General features: G+C 35.9%; 1 protein-coding gene across 1 annotated transcript; it reads left to right on the plus strand.

The window, feature by feature from the left end:
* Nucleotides 1-1,381: 1,381 nt before the first annotated feature.
* On the plus strand, nucleotides 1,382-18,676 carry LOC140237001 (PDZ domain-containing protein GIPC1-like). The gene is made up of 5 exons (XM_072316947.1): nucleotides 1,382-1,802; nucleotides 3,543-3,909; nucleotides 7,765-7,877; nucleotides 17,850-17,931; nucleotides 18,471-18,676. Exons 1-5 carry the CDS (start codon nucleotides 1,422-1,424, stop codon nucleotides 18,674-18,676), a joined length of 1,149 nt encoding a protein of 382 aa, XP_072173048.1. The 5' UTR covers nucleotides 1,382-1,421.
* Nucleotides 18,677-20,477: the final 1,801 nt, after the last annotated feature.

Genomic DNA, 20,477 nt, shown 5'->3' on the forward strand with positions numbered 1-20,477 from the left:
AAATTCAAGAACCAAATATGATTTAGAATTTTCCTAATTTGAGAAATTAATTCCTATTTTTCTTAATGTAGCTTCTTCTCTCATTTCATTTGAATTTGAATGTGTCTTATATAACATGTTTGCACAAATAACTTCACCTCTTTTTCTATCATTTACTGGTCATGAACATATTATTTAAATGCTTGTTAGTATTTGCACATAGATTGGCTAGACAAAATAATGTATAAATGATCATAGAAACATGATAATGACAGCTAATATACTAAAAATGTCAACATTAACTCAGCAGGGTTATAAAGCGATAGTTTTCTTTCTACATACATTTTAGAAAATGTGGAATCAAATTAAGATGTATAGGCCATACAATAGCAAGTGACTTCATATACACACAACTGACATAAAACAACACTTGTGAAACTAATATTTGCCCTTTCAGTTTAGTGCTTATTTCTTTATCATTAAAGGGACAGTACTGGTTGAGGTGAGGATTCAGGTTTCTAACATTTTTGGTGAGATAATGAGAAACCTCTTATGAAATATGAAAGAACATGTTATTTCAAGAAGGATTCAACATTTATTTGATGAATATTGGTCTTGAAATGGCTGAGATATCCAAAAAAGCAATCCTATTACAGTTGACAGGCCACTCCTTTTATTAGGATCACTTTGTTTTACCTTTTAGTGTTTTAGATATCTCAGCCATTAATTGGAAACCGATTTTCGTCAAATAAACTTTTGATACCCCTCAGAATTGCATGCTCTTTGACATCTCATAGAGCTGTTTCTGAATGTCTCGCAAGACGTTAAAAATCCTCGCCTCGACCAGAACTGTACACACCCTTTAACCAATGCAGGAGCGAAACATTAATGCAAGTGGAAATCTGATCCTCTGAACGGTTTCTGAAGCAATCGACAAGCTGAGTTGTTTCGACACTTTCTGTTTTGTTATCCTCGAGATAAGTGATGAATTCGACCCTCGAGGTCGCCTAGTAAAACAATTTGTCAACGAAATTCCTTAGGATTAATTATCGATTTCTTTTGAAAACCCTCTTCCGCGAAGCTCATTAGTGTAGAGATAAATCACTGCTTCATATCGGAACAATCGGTTATATGTATTTAATATGCTCGTATGCGAGGAATCGACACAAGAACATCATCAACAAGCCGAATCGAACACGTCCACCTGTTGATTGGGAGGGCGTGCACTTTTCGCTGACCTCATTTTCCCTCTGCGCATGCGCAAATTAACTGATTTCGACGAGTGATATGAATGAATGATAGGTATGGTATTTGACACCCAATTTCCGGATAATATCCTGGCGAATATTTGTGGACTTCTGATGAGCAGATAAGGAATATTCTCTCGTATTTGTTGGAATAACTATCGCAGACAACCGGTGAGGAAGAAAGTTTCGTCCAAAATGCCGTTTTTCCAGAAGAAGAAGTCGGAGAAGAAAAAGCACGGAGGAGGGCTCGCGGACCCGGTGACGAACCCATCGAGTTATAACGGCGCAGGGGAACCACCACCAACCACCGCTCCATCGTACGGGAGTCCGTCGGGCAACCCAACGGTAGCTAACGACGCTATGCAGCCATCCGGTAGGGGCAGCGGTGGTGGTGCATCACAGCAGTCACCGGCACGGAGACAGGCAACAGAAGTCTATGAGCCCCCCACGCCTAGGAGACTCGTTTTCAACGCATTCCTAGCGCACGGGAGCCCCCCTGGAAAAGTAGAGGGATTTACAAATGTCAAAGAACTTTATGAAAAAATTGGGCAGGCATTCTCCATGCCAGCAGATCAGGTAACGTGATCATCATGGTGATGAAAGGTCTTTGAGATGTTGAATAGACAGAATCTAAGTAGTTACAAACACTGCAGTTTAAAAGAATAATAAAAAAAAGCTTTAGAGAAACACAAATTATATAAAACTAGCATTCACTGGTAATGCTGTAGCCATTTGATATATGTGCCTTAATATATTTACTGACAGGGCACATTGTTCAACCAGATCATGAATTAGATAGATATATAAAAAGTTTAAATAAGAATAGAAAATAAAAGTTAATTGGTAGTAGTGTTTTATCGCCTTATGAAAAACATGAATTTATACCTTTATCATGGATTTATACTCCATGAGTGATTAATTGTGTAGCCCTTCATTTTACATTGTACATGCATGTCATTCAGAAGGTATTTGAAGTACACTGTATGTTGTGGCGGGCCATGTTTGGCCTTATCGAATTTCAAGAGAGAATGTGTTTCAAAATGTCACATTCTACTTTCGATTGCAGTTATACTGTAGTTATGGGTAAACTTGGCCTAGCGGGTAAACTCGGCCACTTGTAAATGTAATGCGCGCGCTGGGGGGGCGAGTTTACCCGCTAGGGCGAGTTTACCCATAACTTGACAGTACCCATTATTATCTATTATTAAATGAAGTATAATTTAGGAACTTGAAGGCATTTTTTCATGATTACAAAGTGTAAACTTTATGACAAAGAAATAATGAAGTTGAGTAAAATGAAAGGCTTTTTCAGCAAATTGGAGAAGGTTTTTTCAAATTTTTGAAATTTTCATAATTTATATCTAAAAATCATGTCATGATCAGTATTAAAAATATATATGAAGAAGGGATGTTCCTTGAAGCAACAAATATACTTTACATGATCAATGTTATCAGCACATACGTGGTATAGAGACAGATGACCAACTAGTCTACAATGGAAGATTCTTTATGCGTGTATAGTTTTCCAAATTAGTAATGGCATAAAATGTTGACAATTGTTTTGGGAGGTTTCATAATGCAGGCATATTTTTTATTTATTTATTCAATTTACAAATCAGTTGTTGCATTTTTCCACACTCATAACAAGATTACATTTAGGGTCTACTGTACTAGCTTGTTAAAGGGAAGATAAACCCCAAGAACAATGTGGATTGAGTGAAAGCAGCAACATTATTAGAACACATCAGTGAAAGTTTGAAGAAAATCGGACAATCGATGCAAAAGTTATGAATTTTTAAAGTTTTGGTGTTGGAACCGCTGGATGAGGAGACTACTAGAAGCTATGACGTATGAGTGGACAACAATACAAAAAAATATAAAGAAAATTCTACAAAAATCCATTTTTCACGAAAATTACAAATTCCGTCAACTTGATACTGACATATGTTAAGGGTAGCAATTATTCCCCATGCTTTCTGAAAGCGGTTAGTCAAGTGCTCTTTCATAATGCTAGAAAAATGATTTTTTGTTGAATTTCCTGTATATTTTCTTTGTATTGTTGTCCTCTCATACGTCATAACCTCTAGTAGTCTCCTATTCCAGCGGTTCCAACACCAAAACTTTAAAAATTCATAACTATTGCATCGATTGTCCGATTTTCCTCAAACTTTCACTGACGTGTTCTACTAATGTTGCTGCTCTCACTCAATCCACATTGCTCTTAGGGTTTACCCTCCCTTTAACTTTACAAACTGAATGAGCTCTGAACTTTGCTACAACTCTTTGATTTTCCCGTCTTTTTTTTTTTCCTCCCAGATCATATTTTGCACACTGAACACATTCAAGGTAGACATGGACAAATTACTGGGTGGCCAAATTGGTCTCAGCGACTCGATATACGCACACATCAAGGGGCAGAAGTATGAGATATGTGTAGAGAAGAGCGAAGCTGCTCTGGGACTCACTATCACAGACAATGGTGCTGGCTTCGCCTTTGTGAAACGGATCAAGGAAGGATCGGTCATGGCGCAGAACGGCTACGCCGAAGTCGGCGATCACCTGGTGATGATCAACGACCGCAGCATGATTGGCTGCCGGCACTTCGAAGTCGCAAGGGCACTAAAGGATTTACCCATTGGCCAGGAGTTTACTATGAAGCTTGTAAAACCTCACAAAGCATTTAGTAAGTATTTTGCTATCAACAGGAGAAATCTATATCACTGATGAAAAATGTCTTGCACAGACATGAATTTAGATTTTTTTTTTTTTTTTTGGGGGGGGGGGAGGGAGTGAGGTGGAAAGAATAATGTCAATATTATGTTCAACATACCTGTAAACTGATCCTGTTTGATGGGAATGTTCCTTTTTCTCAGGAAAGAAGAAGTTTCACTCAACGTTGAGTTCTTATATTGTCAATACTTGCTAATAGTGATGTACAGCATGTATGAGATGTTCCTGAAATTCTTCTTTTTTTTTTGTCAATAATTTTCTCGCAGTTTTTCTTATTTCCTAAATTTTGGGGCTGGCAACTGTACATGTATGTTACAATTGAGTATCAGATTATCCGTTTGGAATTTTAAGATTTGTGCTAGTGCATGTCATACGGATGTATGATGGTTAGCAAACACAAATCACTTCAATTCAAATATTGAAACCTTATAAAAAGTAAATATTGAGTTGTTTGACTTGTGTTTCCGTCTTCCGTTGGTCACATTTTCAGATGCAGATCAGAAAAAAAAGAAGCTTCTTTATTGATAGAGTTTTTCTTTTGAGTCGTACAGGGAGGTATTCATGTATTTCCAACAAAAATGTTCAGAGGCGATAATTAGTAGTGTGGACCAACCATTTGGATTAAAACTTTAAATTGCTAAAGTGGGTCACCTCCATGAGTCATGTCAAATACATATTTGGGGCAAATAACAGTCGGATTCTACACAAGGGACTGTCAATCAGTGCAAAGGCCTATGGATACAGGAGAGAAATTCTACCTTAGAGTTGACTTTAGTTATCAATTCTAGATTATTTTCAGTCAGTATGACATACCTCTCTACATTGTACATTGAAACTACATAGCACATGCAATCTGTATTCATAGTAAATGGCCAATTATGTTGTTGATCACATCAATGCACCATTTCATAAAACATATTAAAGTTGCAACAATCGCAGAGTAACCTACCAGATGTGAGTATTGGAGTCAATACCTTCTGCGATTACAGCAACATCCAAGCATTGTATACTGTACCCCTATATGAAATGCGCAACTGATCTAGATGGATAATTGTTTAGCCTGGTGACATACGTGTACAGTGTACATGTAGGGAATTGTTTGCTTTACAATGCAAAATATTGACAATCATTATAGGCAGGCACTGAATAAATTTTAAAATGATTCAGCAGTTTTAGAATGTTCAACAGTTTTAGAATGTTCAACACTTTAATTGATAAAACAGAAAGAGAGAACAATTAAAACATACATCCAATGGAGAACAGTGAAGACTGAAGCAGACTATGAAATACATGAGTATTTCTCACTGCATACAGTGTATATTGTACACAAAATATGTCTGCAAATTTTAAACATTACCAGTGTTGTAATGATTTCCATTTAACTGAGTATGTATATTGCCTTATTACATTCAAAAGGGTATCGAATGTACTCCACAATGTAGGAGATGGTGTTATAAGTCAGTGCAAGGTCTATACACATGTTTGTACAGACGTGTCACATGTTCATTCCAGTGGTATAAATGTAGACAAAACATCGTCATACTTTTAATAATAATGCACATAATCGTTGTCTGAGCAGGGCATGTATGGTTCAAGCATTTTGCATATTCCTTATGCTAGCCTTTTCTGGCATACTTTCAGCAGTGACCTTAAACGAAACTACAGTAATTTGTAGTTACTACAACATAGAATACAGACCTGTACGTCAAGCATATTTTTTTACAGCATTGATAATATGTGCACACAACACACGTAATGCACATGAGGTGCAGATCAGACACATACAGTATTGTTCTCTCTGGTACATTTTTTTGTTTTTGTTCTTCTCTATCTGAATTGACATTCATAAAGACTCTTTAAGTATAATTTCTTTCCCTGTTTACCATGTCAATGGAAAAGTTAAAAAAAAAGACACAGAAAGACTCTTTGCTAATAATTGATTTATTTTTTAATCTATAAGAAGAATGCAGTGCCTGTTGTTACACAACCTGAGAATTACTCTGACAGTATGTTTTTCATTGCAGAACAGATTCAATGAACCAGAGTACACTCACTGTCCAGAGAAAAATTATTGTTAAACAAAAAAAAAAAAAAAAAAAAGTATTTACTATTTGTATCATGCCAGGTCAATGTCATTTCTGGGATTGTTTTATTCAGTTATCTGTCAATCTTTTTATACATAGGCTGTGGATATCTGAAGATTTATCTTTTAAATTGTAGCTGAAGATGGCATTTTCAGTCAGATACGTTTCTTGAATAACATTGTTTACAATTAGGACAGGGATTAAAAATGTTCAAGTTATTACATTTGTTGCATACGTATGTGTAGGTATGTTGTATCACAAAGCATTCTTCCATACAAAAATTTTGCAATAAAGCCTTAAATAATAAGGAGTGATGTCACTATTTTTCTCAATAAACCATAGGGCCTAACTGGAGATGGTTCATGATAGAAACAATTTTATTGTCTATTGCTCACATTTTGTATTCAACAATACTTAACGTTGATCATACTGATCAACATTTTACATTGGTTGTTTCTATCCCCAACTCACATTTTAGAACTATTATGAAGCACTAAAGCTGGGTTTTTACTTCATCTGCAAATGGAAAAGAATGCCTTTAATACATTGTATTACGCCCAATTTTATATTTTGTGACATTCCCAATGGAATATTATCCACAGATTTTATCCTTGAACCTGAGGAAAGAAACTTGATGATTATGACATTCTTATACCAACACAGAGTTCATATCATGTAGCATTGTGTAAAGATGTGTGCAACCCCCGAGCATCACAAATCTGTCTTTATCCCCCTCGTCAGACTAATTCTCTGTTGCCAATGGCAACCGCATCGTTTTGTCTTACTCCGTCATTTCACTGCTTGACGCTGGTGATACTTGTGGGCTTCTCAACTCACTGCATCGTTAAGTCATCAATTTGGGATTTAGTCAGAAAGAAAAAAAAATGATTCTTTTTTTTTTTTTTTTTTTTTTTACTGTTTTTGTATTGCATGATGCACTTTTCATATTAAAGGTACATGGGGTTGTAGTGGGAGTACAGTTGAAATGGTTGTAGTGAAAGAAAGATCATGTAAGAATGCAATATAGAGAGCTACTGTGGATGATCTTTTTGAAATTTCGAATTGTACAGACTGTTATTGTGAATTGAAAATTTCTTTAGGAGCCATTAATTTTCTTACAGATTTAAAATGGAGAGTACTGTTATAAAAAAAACAACAACACACACTTACTGTATACCTGCAGATTTTGACTAGAGGAGTCTCCTTTCGTCTGAAACCTTTTGAGAATTGAACACCGTTTACTCTGACAGCACTTGCAGAAAACTTGTTTAATGAATTTCATTTATTCTGTAAACTTGTAACAGTATTTAACTATTTCGTAATATATTCAATTCTTGTGGAGTATATATTCCAAGAGGTTTTAGATCGTGGAATGGTTGATTTCTGTAGCTGCTCAGTTATACCCACCCATTTGATGTCGGACATGGCATGGATTTCATGGCATTCCCATTGTACAAGCTGCACTGGTACATTGCATGTATCTTGAAGACCTACTGTAGTTGAAAAAGAAAATAATCAGGTTCATGTTTTGTTCAAACAAATCTCTCCAAATGCTAGATGTCAATCAGGGTCAAAAAGCAGCATCCAACCAAGATGTATTTCCTGTGCTCTAGTTTCAAATGAATACCCATATGATTATAGTAAATCACCTTGAAATATACATGTATACTCTCCCTGTGTGGATTTTTTTTTTCATCAATATGCTCTGAACTCATTAATTTCAGATGAGATTGCGCCAAGGGGCAGCAAGGCGGCATCTGCTGGCAACAACAACATCAAAACGGGGAAGGAAACCTTGAGGTTATACAGCAAAGGCCCCGCTAAGGTCCAAGCACTGGTAAGAATTAACCATGTGTATATACGTGTTTATATAACACCTAAATACAGCTTAGATCTGTTATTTCATGCCTATCAACTATGAAACAAGGAACACACTTAAATGAAACTAATTGTCTACACCAGTTGTCTGCCGGTTCATGCTTGTTTAATCCTTGCCTCCCGTGCATGACAGAGTGTCCGAATCTTACATACATCGAACATCTATACACATGTGTTGCTTTCAAACACTAGATGGTGTAACTATTATAACATTACTAATGAACACATACAACACCCTTCCTTCTTTAATGAAACAAATCAACTTAATAAAATTAACAAAATTAATAAAATATACTTATACCAAAAAAATCAAATCATATAAGCATATATCAACATCATTATTTCCACTTAACCAATTTCTTCATAATCTTGAAGCCTACATATGTAATATGGCAGTTTTTTGTATTTTTTTGGTTTTTTCAACTTTTTTTTTTTTTTTTTTTGCCTCCCGTGCATGACAGAGTGTCCGAATCTTACATACATCGAACATCTATACACATGTGTTGCTTTCAAACACTAGATGGCGTAACTATTATAACATTACTAATGAACACATACAACAAGATCCTTGTCATTTGATTGGTTGTTTGACATTGATCATTTGTCCTGGGCATTTCACTATGACGTCGTCACCCGTGCAATTGTGGCTCCATAAGACACCGTGCAATTTTGGATCCATATGATTTGTTCCATTGCACGCACGCAGAGAGCCCGGCACACTATGCGTGTAAAACCGCTTGCGTTTGCAGTGTGTTTATGTGACAGCGTGCTCGCGTAAAGCGCGCAGTGAGCACTCTCTCTTGTTTCTAAATTAATAGAACATCAAATGATAAGGATCTACATACGTACATAAAACAAATTATAAATGTTTATCATTCATGCAATGGGCAGAATATTTCATTCGGTTTAAGATGAAATGTGTTATCCATTCAACTTGGCTGCGCCTCGTTGAATGGATCATTTCATCTTTCACCTCATGAAATATTCTGTCCATTGCACTCATAAACATTCATTATTTGTATAATATGTCACTCTGTGTAAATACTACAGAGTTCCCCATACCCCATCACTCATTCATGCGAAAAACATTAAAATCATAACACAAATTCAAATTACATCAGAAAATGAAAGAGTTACAACAGTTTTATACAAAATAGTTAGCTGGATATACTATGTGTGTCATATATTTCACTAGTTTGATATAATTGGAACTTTAAGACAAACTGTGATTGATTTGTTTTGTTTTGTTGTTTTGTTTTTTTCAAGAGCACATTGACAGAATGAGAGCAAAGTACTAATCCCTTTTCAAGAGAACAATTAGCAATATCCCACCGTGAAGACAATAGAACATATTTGTGTAATGGTAGATAGGTAATACTTTTGAGAGTTGTTAATTTTGCAAAATATTGGTTGACTGGCAAAATTTGAGAAAAGAAAACACTGAATTTTTGAAAGTCCAAAGTGTGTTGTCCATATAACCAAAGAAAACTAAAGTTGTCACAAAAAAAGGAAATAATTTATTTTCTCTCTTGTAAAGATGATTTGCTCTAGAACAATCCATCCCTGTAGAAAACCTAATAATAGATGATATGATACGTCATTAAAATTCAGAGCTCATTTTGTTTGTCACAGAAAACAAGAAGGTACGTGCAGAAGTTGCTAAATACAATCTGTATGTCACGAGATATCTTACAAAGAAGGTTATAACCTCACCATCTTCCAGGCGTTCTTTACACAAATACACATTTTTATGGTTTTCAGATATTGTGCACCGCACAAACACACAGATTGCAGTGGTGCAAAGACCGGACATTGTTTAGTGGACAAAACATTATTCTCTGTGTACTGAAGTATTGCAGCACACAAAGTGCCCAGTCATTTGCGTGGTGTCACATCAACTGTGTTTGAATAACCATGTACACCGTAGTTTTTGCGTACCAAGTGTGCGGAATTCCTTTCTCCTTCAGTCCCATTGATATCACAATTTGCACTACATGTATCATGTCTCATTTTTACATATGTGTCTCATTTTCACATTAACAGTAATATGAACATATAGGCCTACTTCTATGCTTGTTTTTTTTGATTGCTTGGTTTTGTTTTTGTTTGTTTTTTATGCTCATACTGTACCATGCAATGTCATGCACAGACGGGTGAAATGAAGGACTTGCAAGCAGTGCATAGTTTTCTCTGTCGAGTATGGGCAGTGCACACGTCAATACAGATAATGAGTGAAAAGTATGATATTTCTATTCATGACTGAACACACACACACACACACATACACATACACACACATTTATCTTTACGATCTGTCAAACCATTGTTGTCGTACAGACTCAGGTGTACTATGAACTTATGGGGGGGGGGGGAGGAAGAAGATAAAAGAACTGATTAGCCACAAACAAGACAGTGCTAGCATAAAGAGGATAATTCATCCTTGGTGTTTTTTCTGCTTGATTTCTGCCTTAAAATGAATTGAATGATTATTCTTGTTTTCATGGAATATGTTTCGTACATGCATGAACATTTATGACAAATGTTATGTACAATATGATTTGTATTTTTTTTTTTTGTTGATACTGTTATATTTTCAAAGGAAATGGAATTGATAAAAAGATCATGGAAAACAAAAAATAAAGAGGGGAGGAAATTTATAAGCTACCTTTTTCTTTTCTCTCTGTTCTGAGATGTGCTGTGTAATGTGTGGCCACTAGAGTTAACCTCTGTATTTATAACAGTAATAACAAGCAGCACCTTTGTTAGCTTTACTTGGCATAATCTTGAGGAATCAACCAATATGAATCGCACTGCAATACTTCAGCAATAAACCGATAGGTAGGCCTACTGTAGGCCTACTGTAGGCCTACATGTTGTTTGTCATTTGACCTTTTCTTTTTAATGTTTATGTTATACAATGTAGCATGGCATATATTCTTTGTCAGTATATGATAGCAATATTGGAAAATGTAAAATTTGCATGAGAATGCATTGTTAAATATTTTGAAATTACACCTGTTTATACTGTAGCAGCATGCACAGATTACATGGGAAAGACCATGTAATATGAGTGAAAGCAATTGGATTTCAATTTGAATTGACAAGCAAAAAGAGAACACAAACAATTCTTTTTTTTTGAGGGTTCAGTATGTATAGTGTTTCAATATTGATCAGTGTTTAAATATGAAACCAGCAAACGTACTTCATAAGGAAACTACATAATTGTATGTCATGGAATTCCCACCCAAACAGACCACCGTGTCCTTTGTGTACTTGATACGCTAAGCAGAAAATGACGAGGTAGTGATTTATAATTTATTTGTTTTTTTTTTTTTTTGTGGGGGGGGGGGGTTGAAAAATCCAGTCAGCCGTCCTTGAATGTAAATTGGTCGCATTCAAGTTCGGCTTGCAGCCAGTATTTGGTGAGATTTGTAACACAGCTAGCTGTAGCCAGAATTATTGATTACTATGCAGCCTGATTGCAAACCTGCATACATGTATTAAATATGTATGGTGGAAATTGTAGTCAGGTGAATAGATTTGATTTTCTGACTTTTTTAAAAGTAAAATGGAGTACAGCTGTATGTATTTCCTGGATTAATTTATGGATTTTTTTTTCTTCATTATAAGTGAGACATGTAACAAGAGACCATATAACAAATCATGTTGCTTGTATTGGTTGCAAAGCTCTTAAAACATGAGTTTTGAGGTTTAAATTTTGAAAATTTGCTCCCAAACCCAAATTTGTATTTTGAACAGAAAATGAGCAGTAATACTAATAAAAGTAAAATTTTAGTCTAATAAGAGACTTTAAGATTTTTAATCATTGTCTGTTATCCATTGAAGGGCAAGTCATTCCATGAACATCTCAGGATACTGAGTGTTTCCTATATTACTGTATCTTGCCCATGTTTCGACATTCTGCAAACATCTTGAGGTGCTTATATGTGGGATTTTTTTTTCCTCGAATAAGGGGAATAGCATAAATTTCTCAATTTTGAGATAATAGTTTCCTTACAAATTTTAAAATACTATGAGAGGTTTTGTTTAGATATTTGTGTGTGTGTGTGCACCCAGGGCGTGGGTTGAATCAAGATATTCCATGTCATGTAAATATGGTAAAGTGTCGAGTGAAAGTCACATTGCGTGTACATGTCTGTGGCTTTGAAGCTAGTGTGTTGTGATGGAGAAACTAAATCAGTTGCCAGGGTACACAACAATTGAATTAGCCTTTGACCAAGACCCTCTTTGCTGTGCTAGTCAAATTTTTGCAAAAGATGCGAGTCAGTCCATTGGGGGGGGGGGGGGGGGGGGGGGGGCAAGCTCAGCAAGAGGGTCTTTAGGGACCCATCTGAATTTCTTGACATAAATTACCAAATTTTGCTTCCAGCGATTGGTAGTAAAAATCACAGCCATTCAGCAGAACTGTGTCCAAACATGAAATGTAGCTTCATGGTCCAAAGAAGCTTTTGAAAAGTGCATTTTACAGTATCACAACATGTCAGGGCTTGACATTAGCTTTGGCCAGGTGACGGGGTGGCCCAGGCCACTAAAGATTGATGTCTGGGCCACCAGATTTTCATAAGGGCTATCTGTTGGTGGTCCAATTGGGCAGCTGAGCTTCAAAATGAAATTCCATATTATATTTCCTTTTATTTTGGACCTCTTCATTTTTTTTTTCTTTTTTAATTCAGTACACGCGAATGTCAAATTCAAAGATTTCATAGTGGCCCAAATGGACCACCAAAGAAAAATGTTAATGTCGAGTCTTGTATTGCACTTTGAATTTAATGATTTTTTGTCTTGTCATTGTATTGCACAGGCGATCAAACTTGTATAATCAATCTACACTTAAACCTCTGTGGTCAAAGTGACTTGACAATACACTATTATTCAGTGGTTTGCCACTCAAGTTCCAATTTTGAATTGCCTGGCTCATAAATTATTGATATCAGGGAAGAATTTTCCTGGTATCGCATAGTGATTTGCTGTGCATTTTGACATGACTGCTGCACAGAATGTCCATTTTGTAGGTATTTCATATGTAAAATTGCACACCATTTTGTTCAAAATACATATATCAATTGACTAAAATTGCAATTCAGTTTGGAGAAGGAAAATTATTCCCTGATTATTATCAAATTTGCAGACTTTTTCAGCAGGCCTTCGTGCTGAAATACAGTTGGTTTGGGTCCTCGCTTGTGAATGTGTTGCCGCTATCAACAGCACAACAGTCGTTGAAAAAGACATGTTGACAGTATTATAAAAGCATCATATCTACCATCTGGGTCTGTTTTGCATCAGACTAACCATTTCTCTCATACAGGTTCAGGCCATTCATAATTACTAACACTTTATGGTTTCAATTTAACAGACTGTCAGAGAATGATCATTACTGTAATAGATGTGTTGGGAGTGCAGGTACCATTAAGACATCAGATGAAATTTATGGAGCAAAACCGTGGACGTTTTGCCTGACAAGTCACAGATATCTGTTATTCTTTTATCACTGATGACTGTTTAAAGAAAAAAAAAAAAAAGATACATGTAGATTGGGGGAAAACATATATATTGGTACACGTGCATATATTCATCATGTATGGTTTGTAGATCGTAATAAGAAGCAAGAAGGACTTTAGACTGTCATATGGAGTCATATGGAGTTTATTTTTAATTTCTCTTCTAGCCATATTGTGATTTTTGACACGATAAAGATTAATTTTTGGAGAAAATGGCTGAAGTTTTCTTCAAAGACTGATGACATAGAGTCCCATTTTGTTGCTTTTGGGTTGATGAAGTTGAAATCTAAAACAATAAATAAGTAAGAACAAGTTACTGCAAGTAAATGCTACATTCTAAGGCAAACACAAATTTGTATAATCAGATACTATTGCTATGATTGTTATTAGTTTCTGTTGTGTACAAGAAATGGTACATGTTGTACATAATCTTTTAATGATAGTGTTAAAAATGTTGAGATCATCTAGCAAAATTTTTTGAATGTGTTTTTGCTATCAAATGCTCATACATTGTAGCTCTTCCCTGAAGACCTGATGATCACATTCACCTTTAATATATGGTGAGCAAAATGCAATATGGAAATATTGATCAAATGGTTGCTACGCCGGGCCAGGGTCTGTGCATTCTTCCAGCTCTGTGTGAGTTTTAGCTGCTCAGGGTGATTACAGTGAAGATGTGGGTTTGTGTGATCTGTATAAAAATATATTTCTATACTTTTTAGTATGCAAGGATACAAGGTCATCAGTAAAATCCAGTGATAGTAGTTTTGACCGTCTCTTCCACCATGCTGAACTCATATTAGGCTTGTAGTGTACATTGTACATACAGTGTTGTGTGTTTAAATGCAGTTGTATGATATACATGTAACACTGTAAAATGAGGAATGTTCGCATGCATTTTAATTTTGTGAATTTTGCGAGAGCCAAGATTTACAAAATGAAAATGCACGCGAAAGTTCTTGTCTACACTCTATTCATTGAATGTTTGAGGCAACTCGTGAAAATTTCATGCTGCGAAAAAGGCCATCGGCTCCAATCCGTGAAAATTTCATGGCGCGAAAATGTCATGTTTTACAATAATTGGTGATATAGAATGATTCAATGATGTTTTGCTGATGGTAGACTCCAATATTTTGTATTCAATCGCAATCGTTGCAATCTCATATCACACAGAGATGCTATCTGTTACTTTTGTGCAGTTCATCTATTTTGTACTGACTTTTTTTTTTCCTGCAAAAAAAAATACTTCATGGAAAATGCTGTTTTTCCAAAATTGTATTACAAAACATATCTTCTATTATAGGAAAGGTAAAAATATTGTGTTTGCAATGCTGTTTACAAGGTTGGCATCCCTGATCACCAATATGCAATGTGCAATGTACAGCAATGTGGCACATATGCATGTAACATAATATGAAAAGCAAATATCCTGTTCCTATGTCATCTCCTATTAGAAGATTTCTCCATTAAAGTAGATATGTGATCTTTATGCAAAGACAGTGCATTTTACACAAGCTGTTTGTTAGCTGATTTGCCTGTGTTAGTATTCTAATGCACATTTTTGAATTATTTGTCATCGAAGACAAACGAGCAAAGAGGATATCATATGTGCACTTTGACCCACAAGGTAAACGTTGTTCACACCCTGTTGTGTCCACATGCAGGGAGACACAATGTGTGTAGGGAACCATTTCCAGATGTTTAAGGCTGAGTGCATATTTCTGATTTGTATTATTAAAATGACTTTTAAGTTGTTGACATTATGGGTAACAGAGAGGACTGAATTGATTTGATATTTTTAGGTCATCATCATCTTTTTTTTTTCTTCAAATTTTGCAAGTTTAATGATATACAATACATGAATTCAGTTTTGTGAATTGTATTGCCTCCTGTAACAGAAATGCAATGCATATTGTCTTTAAGGTGGGAATAATTTTTCTCTTTAAATGAGATACTGTAATTTAACCAGAAACATTTAAAGCATGAAACTTTCTTGAATTGGCACCAGTGGCTTTTTTTGCAGCATAAAATTTTCGTGAATTCCCACTGGTAAGCAAAGCATTGCTCAGAAAAATTTTCATGGCATGAAATTTTCGTGAAATGCCACTGGTGTGCAAAACATTGTACAGACAAAACCTTCCGTGTACATATTACTTGCATGAATCTTGGCTTCTTGTGAAATTCACGAAAGTTTCGTGCACACAAAAATTTCTGGTTTCACAGTAATACTTACCACTCACTACAGCCATTTCTGATGTTCTCTATTTGGAATTTGATTTTAAATTTACATTTGTGATTTGGGTGTACAGTAAGGGACAGAGAAATGTATGCGTGCATGTCACATCCATGTTGGGATCAGAGTTCATTTTTTTTTTTTGCATACCGGTATATGTTTGAAAATTCTGATCGCCATAGCACTCAACTTGCAAAATTTGTTAAGATATGAACCACTACAATATATAGTACGTAGGAATACAGTATATGGCATGTATACATTATCTAAAGATTTTCAACAACTGCATGCCCAATCATAGATCATACACTTGTAAATTTGAAGATGAGAGTAACACCACTGAGCCAATTTTTCAAATAGTAAATGCACATAGTATGCTATACTTTGTTAGCCAAAGTTCAGTAAACTCGTATGTGACAAGATCGCTGCCTAAAGCACTCCCTATACTTGACACTCCTGCCAAGTTGTACCAAGGAAATTGGCGCATTCAACCGTCTTGATTACTTCCTACCACAGAGATGTGAATTAAGGAACAACTTCCCCTAGATACAGAATACTCCCTTAAAGTTCATGTGTCCCTTTTGCAACTGTGAAAATTAGATTCCTTTCATAAGCTAGGATATTGTGGAGGTAGGTCATTCAGACCTATCCTAAGGGTGATAAATCTGGAAACTTGTCTTTTGATAGAGGGGGAAATAATACTATAGATTTCCAGTGAATTTACTCGGACCCCAGAAAATTAAATCATTCTCATCACAAGTAGAGAGCATATCTTCTAGTGACATTGGGTTTAGTATTTCATTTCTTTTTCAAAAACTCTCATGTGTATTGCAATAAGATTTCACACCCAATATTGAGTGACAATATTCTTTTAAAAGTCACGCAAAATTTCATGACATATAATTTGCAAAAGGGATATATACAACCTTTAACCCTCCACTGTGCAGCAGTCACCAACCATACCAACAAGAGCTTACAGAAAACATGCCAAGTTTATTCATACCTGCAGTTGGCACAGTTCTTACAAGATTGTATATTGTTTGGTCGTAATATTTCACTCGTCATATAGGTTCAAGAATGCTTGTTTCATTTTGCAGAATTAATGGCAGTTACTGAATGAGCTTGTGTAATGTTGTTTGAAATGCCGTACACCTCTTCATCCAAGTGGCTAATTAATTGTGGGAAGAATGAATGACTGGATAGTTGAGTTCTTATAAAACTGTTACCTCAAAACCAATCAACCACTTGAGGATTAAAATCTTGTCATTGTTTATATATATGACCTTACTATTCACTTATTCCATCAAGAGTTTAAAGTATTAGTCTATCATAAATAACCCCTTGAATTGCCATAAACTGTTACTGCATTGCACTGCCAGTGGTGGCACTGTAACCAATTGTAGATATGGAGGGATACTTTCAAAATACTTTTAAGGGGATCAAAAGATATCAAAACATTCACACAAACACACATATATATGCAATGAGATTTACAATATGATTTTTAGAGTTACAATAACATAGCCTCAGAGGCTTTTTTAAAGTGCACATAGCAGGGAATATACAGTATGACGACATGCTGCCATGTGACTGGTTACAATTTTGTCTTTGTTTGTCCAATTTAATACTTTTTTTGTGGAGATATGTTTCCCTCATTATGAATGATTTCATTTGGAACAACTACAAATTATATGGTACTTGTAAGAGATAGTGTTTTAGGCAGATAAAGGTACAATATTGTAGGATTAATCTTTCGTAAGCATTCACATGTGCAACACAAACTAGGGATCATTTCTCTTGGCACCAAGTTTGACCCAGCTATTTTGATGATTTTGTTGTTGTTGTTGATGATGTGTTCATATGATATCTTCAAAGAAATGGTTGGGATTTACTTGTACAGATCCACACCAGCATGTGCAGTTGTAATGATCTGTTGATAACGTACAGTTGTATAGCATTAACGTCAATACACTTACTATGTGTCTGGAATAACAGCAAAGTGGCAACAGACCATTAGTTCTGCAAGTATTACTCTACAGCATAGCATGATTTTGTCCTGTTTTACTCAATGCATTCATTTGTTCATCTTCTTCTTCTTCGTATTCTCCCTGTCTCTGACTGTCTCTGATTCTCACGCTATCTTATTCCATTTCGCTCGCTTTTTCCCATCACTTTGCAGCCCACTGAGTACGAAGAAGCTGCCTGTCGCAAGGTTGATGACTGTCTGGAGAGTTACATGGGAATCAGAGATCTCGATCTGGGTGAGCAGTTTTTACTCTCTTTGGAAGGTCAAAGTACAACTCTGTAAAACAATCAGTCTTCTTTTGATAAACAACACCAAAAGTGGAATTAAACAACATTACCAATAAGTTATGATAGCAGTTTATCAACCAATTCTATAGTATTTAATAATTTCTAAGACATAAGTAAAATAAAACGGCATTGCTTGTAAATTATGATAACAATAAAGCAACCAGTCTTCACTTGAATAGTGAGACAACACTAAGAGTAAAATAGAATAATTACAGTACAAAGGGACAATGGTCTTTTAATAATTGTAACTGTTATTCATAAAGCATATTCCTTTCCCTTTGTAAGTCTTACAATATCACTGATTGTAAAATCTTGAAATGTTGTGCATTTGTAAATGTTGCTATAAAAAAAGTTTATTGTGTTTCTTGCGATGTACAATTGTAATGAATTGTTTGTAACGTTAATTGGCTTGATATATGCACAAAGTGTTGATTTTTACTGAAAATGATTTTCAAACTCCCCCTGTCCATTCTCCCACACTCCACAGCGACGTCTATCGTGGACATGTTTAAAGGTAAGAATGACTTTGTGGAGTTCATGACGGCCTTCGAGGAAAACTTCAGCGACTTTGGGTTCCCTGAGGAGTTCGTCTTTGAGGTGTGGGGCTTCATAAACGACGCCAAAGAGAAACGACTTAAGACGGACGGAGCCAATAGCAACACTGTCGTGGCCGAGTTTGACGAACAATTTTAAGGAGGAAGAATAACTACAACAACAAAATATGGATTCCGATTACTGTAGTAGGTGCACCATTACTTTCAAGTTCATCTGGTATGTGATGCAGGTGCCTCCGTGTTTTCCCTCATAGTAAAATCTTTGTGTTTATTCTTACGCACTTGTAAGCAGTGATCTGATGATATAATATGTGACTCGTGTTGGTCAATGTCACTCAGTGGGTCATATTGCCAAGTATGTAATATCAACAGTTTGTAGTAAAATATCATATTCAGACACATGCAGCCTGTGTAATGCATTGTGAAGCACATCGAGATTGATAAAAATAGAGTAAAAAAGGCAACGAAACAAATCAGCGGTAAAATAGCCCCCGTTATGTCTACTGAACGCAAGTCTTGTACTTGTGACTTAATGTATTCAGAAATGTTGATTATGTCATTTACGTGTGTATATTGCATCTACCGGTCATGAAAATCATTTCGTTTACGTGTGTGTGTGTGGTGCTGGCTTTGAGTAGTAGCATGTCTTCGAAATACGAGTCTAGCATATTGCGGACATAGAATTTTTATTTTTGCCTCAGCACCGTGCCTGAGTTTACAACGTGGAAGAGATTTGTCGCTTGTCGTCCGCTTGACGTCATTCCAAGCTAAATCTGCGTCTCGCCAGTGGAGGAAATCGACAATGAGTCGTGAAGGGGGAAAGAGTGCCTTGATTGAGGGCTTGCCTATGAGACAAAAGATGATGATAGACAACTGTGCACTGTGGTTCTGTGGTTTACAACTTCACATGATAGATAACCTTATTAACACCACTGTGGTAATCAGAAACTCACTGTGCAGTACAGCGTGTTGAAAGCAACAAATCTCTCGTTCTATATGGCTTGTCTGTTCACCTTCCAGGCTGTGAAATACATTGTGTCGATCGGAAATAGATGATTACTTATTCTGTAATGTTTGTCTAGATACACCTTCCACACTGTAATACATTGTGTTCAAGTGACTAGTCACTATAAATAATATGTATTTCATAAGGCTTGTCTACACACCCTCCTCAGAGCAAAACAGTGTATGGAAGGTACAACTCACCACTTATATGGTATACACTGTACCTTCACACTGTCAAATGCAGTAAGTAGAAAATAACTATTCACTTATTCTATCTGCAGTATGGTCTGTTGATAGCAAGTAATCACTTTGATATTCTATAAGGCTTGTCTGTACACTTCACCACAGCTTCTTGCGCTCCATTTTATATCACAAGTACTCACAATTCCGACATTTCTAACAGTCGATTGCCTTTAATCTGAAAAATTTCAGACTGGCAGAAAAACTATGAAATGAGTACAGAAATATGAAATGTCGAATGGAGCAATTCCTTGTCTGGTAAATCTCCTGGTTAGGTCTGCTGTGTTTTGTTCATTAGATATTCCTGAAGGAGTGATTACATTCTAGAGCCAATTATCTTTGCTTCAGAGGTCATTCCAGCTCACTTCCCCTTTTGTTGTTTTCAATCCACCCCTCCTCCCTAGAATGGCAAATGTAAAGAGTTGTTTGAGTCATTTACCATAACCATTAATAACACAAAATCTGTTTGTGCATGCCAAAAATGTCAAGTCTAGAATCTTGCACAAGATTTTTTTTTTACAATGCCGCATCGACAAATGATGGTTGAACTTCCTCATCAAGAAGTGTCAATCTGTACCTGATTCAGAGACTAACACCAGTGTCCATTTCGGTACTGTATAAGCTGTTATTTTCGCGAGGGTTTAATTTTCGCAAATTTTGCGAATCACAGTTGGATCGCAAATTTAACAGCACAC

This window comes from Diadema setosum, chromosome 13 (genome assembly GCF_964275005.1).
Source record: "Diadema setosum chromosome 13, eeDiaSeto1, whole genome shotgun sequence".
Lineage (NCBI taxonomy): Eukaryota > Metazoa > Echinodermata > Echinoidea > Diadematoida > Diadematidae > Diadema > Diadema setosum.

Coding starts and splice junctions, on each gene's coding strand:
- LOC140237001 (XM_072316947.1), top strand. CDS start 1,422: ATGCCGTTTTTCCAGAAGAAGAAGTCGGAGAAGAAAAAGCACGGAGGA. Junction 1,803..3,542: donor TCTCCATGCCAGCAGATCAG/GTAACGTGATCA, acceptor TTTTCCTCCCAG/ATCATATTTTGCACACTGAA. Junction 3,910..7,764: donor AAAACCTCACAAAGCATTTA/GTAAGTATTTTG, acceptor CATTAATTTCAG/ATGAGATTGCGCCAAGGGGC.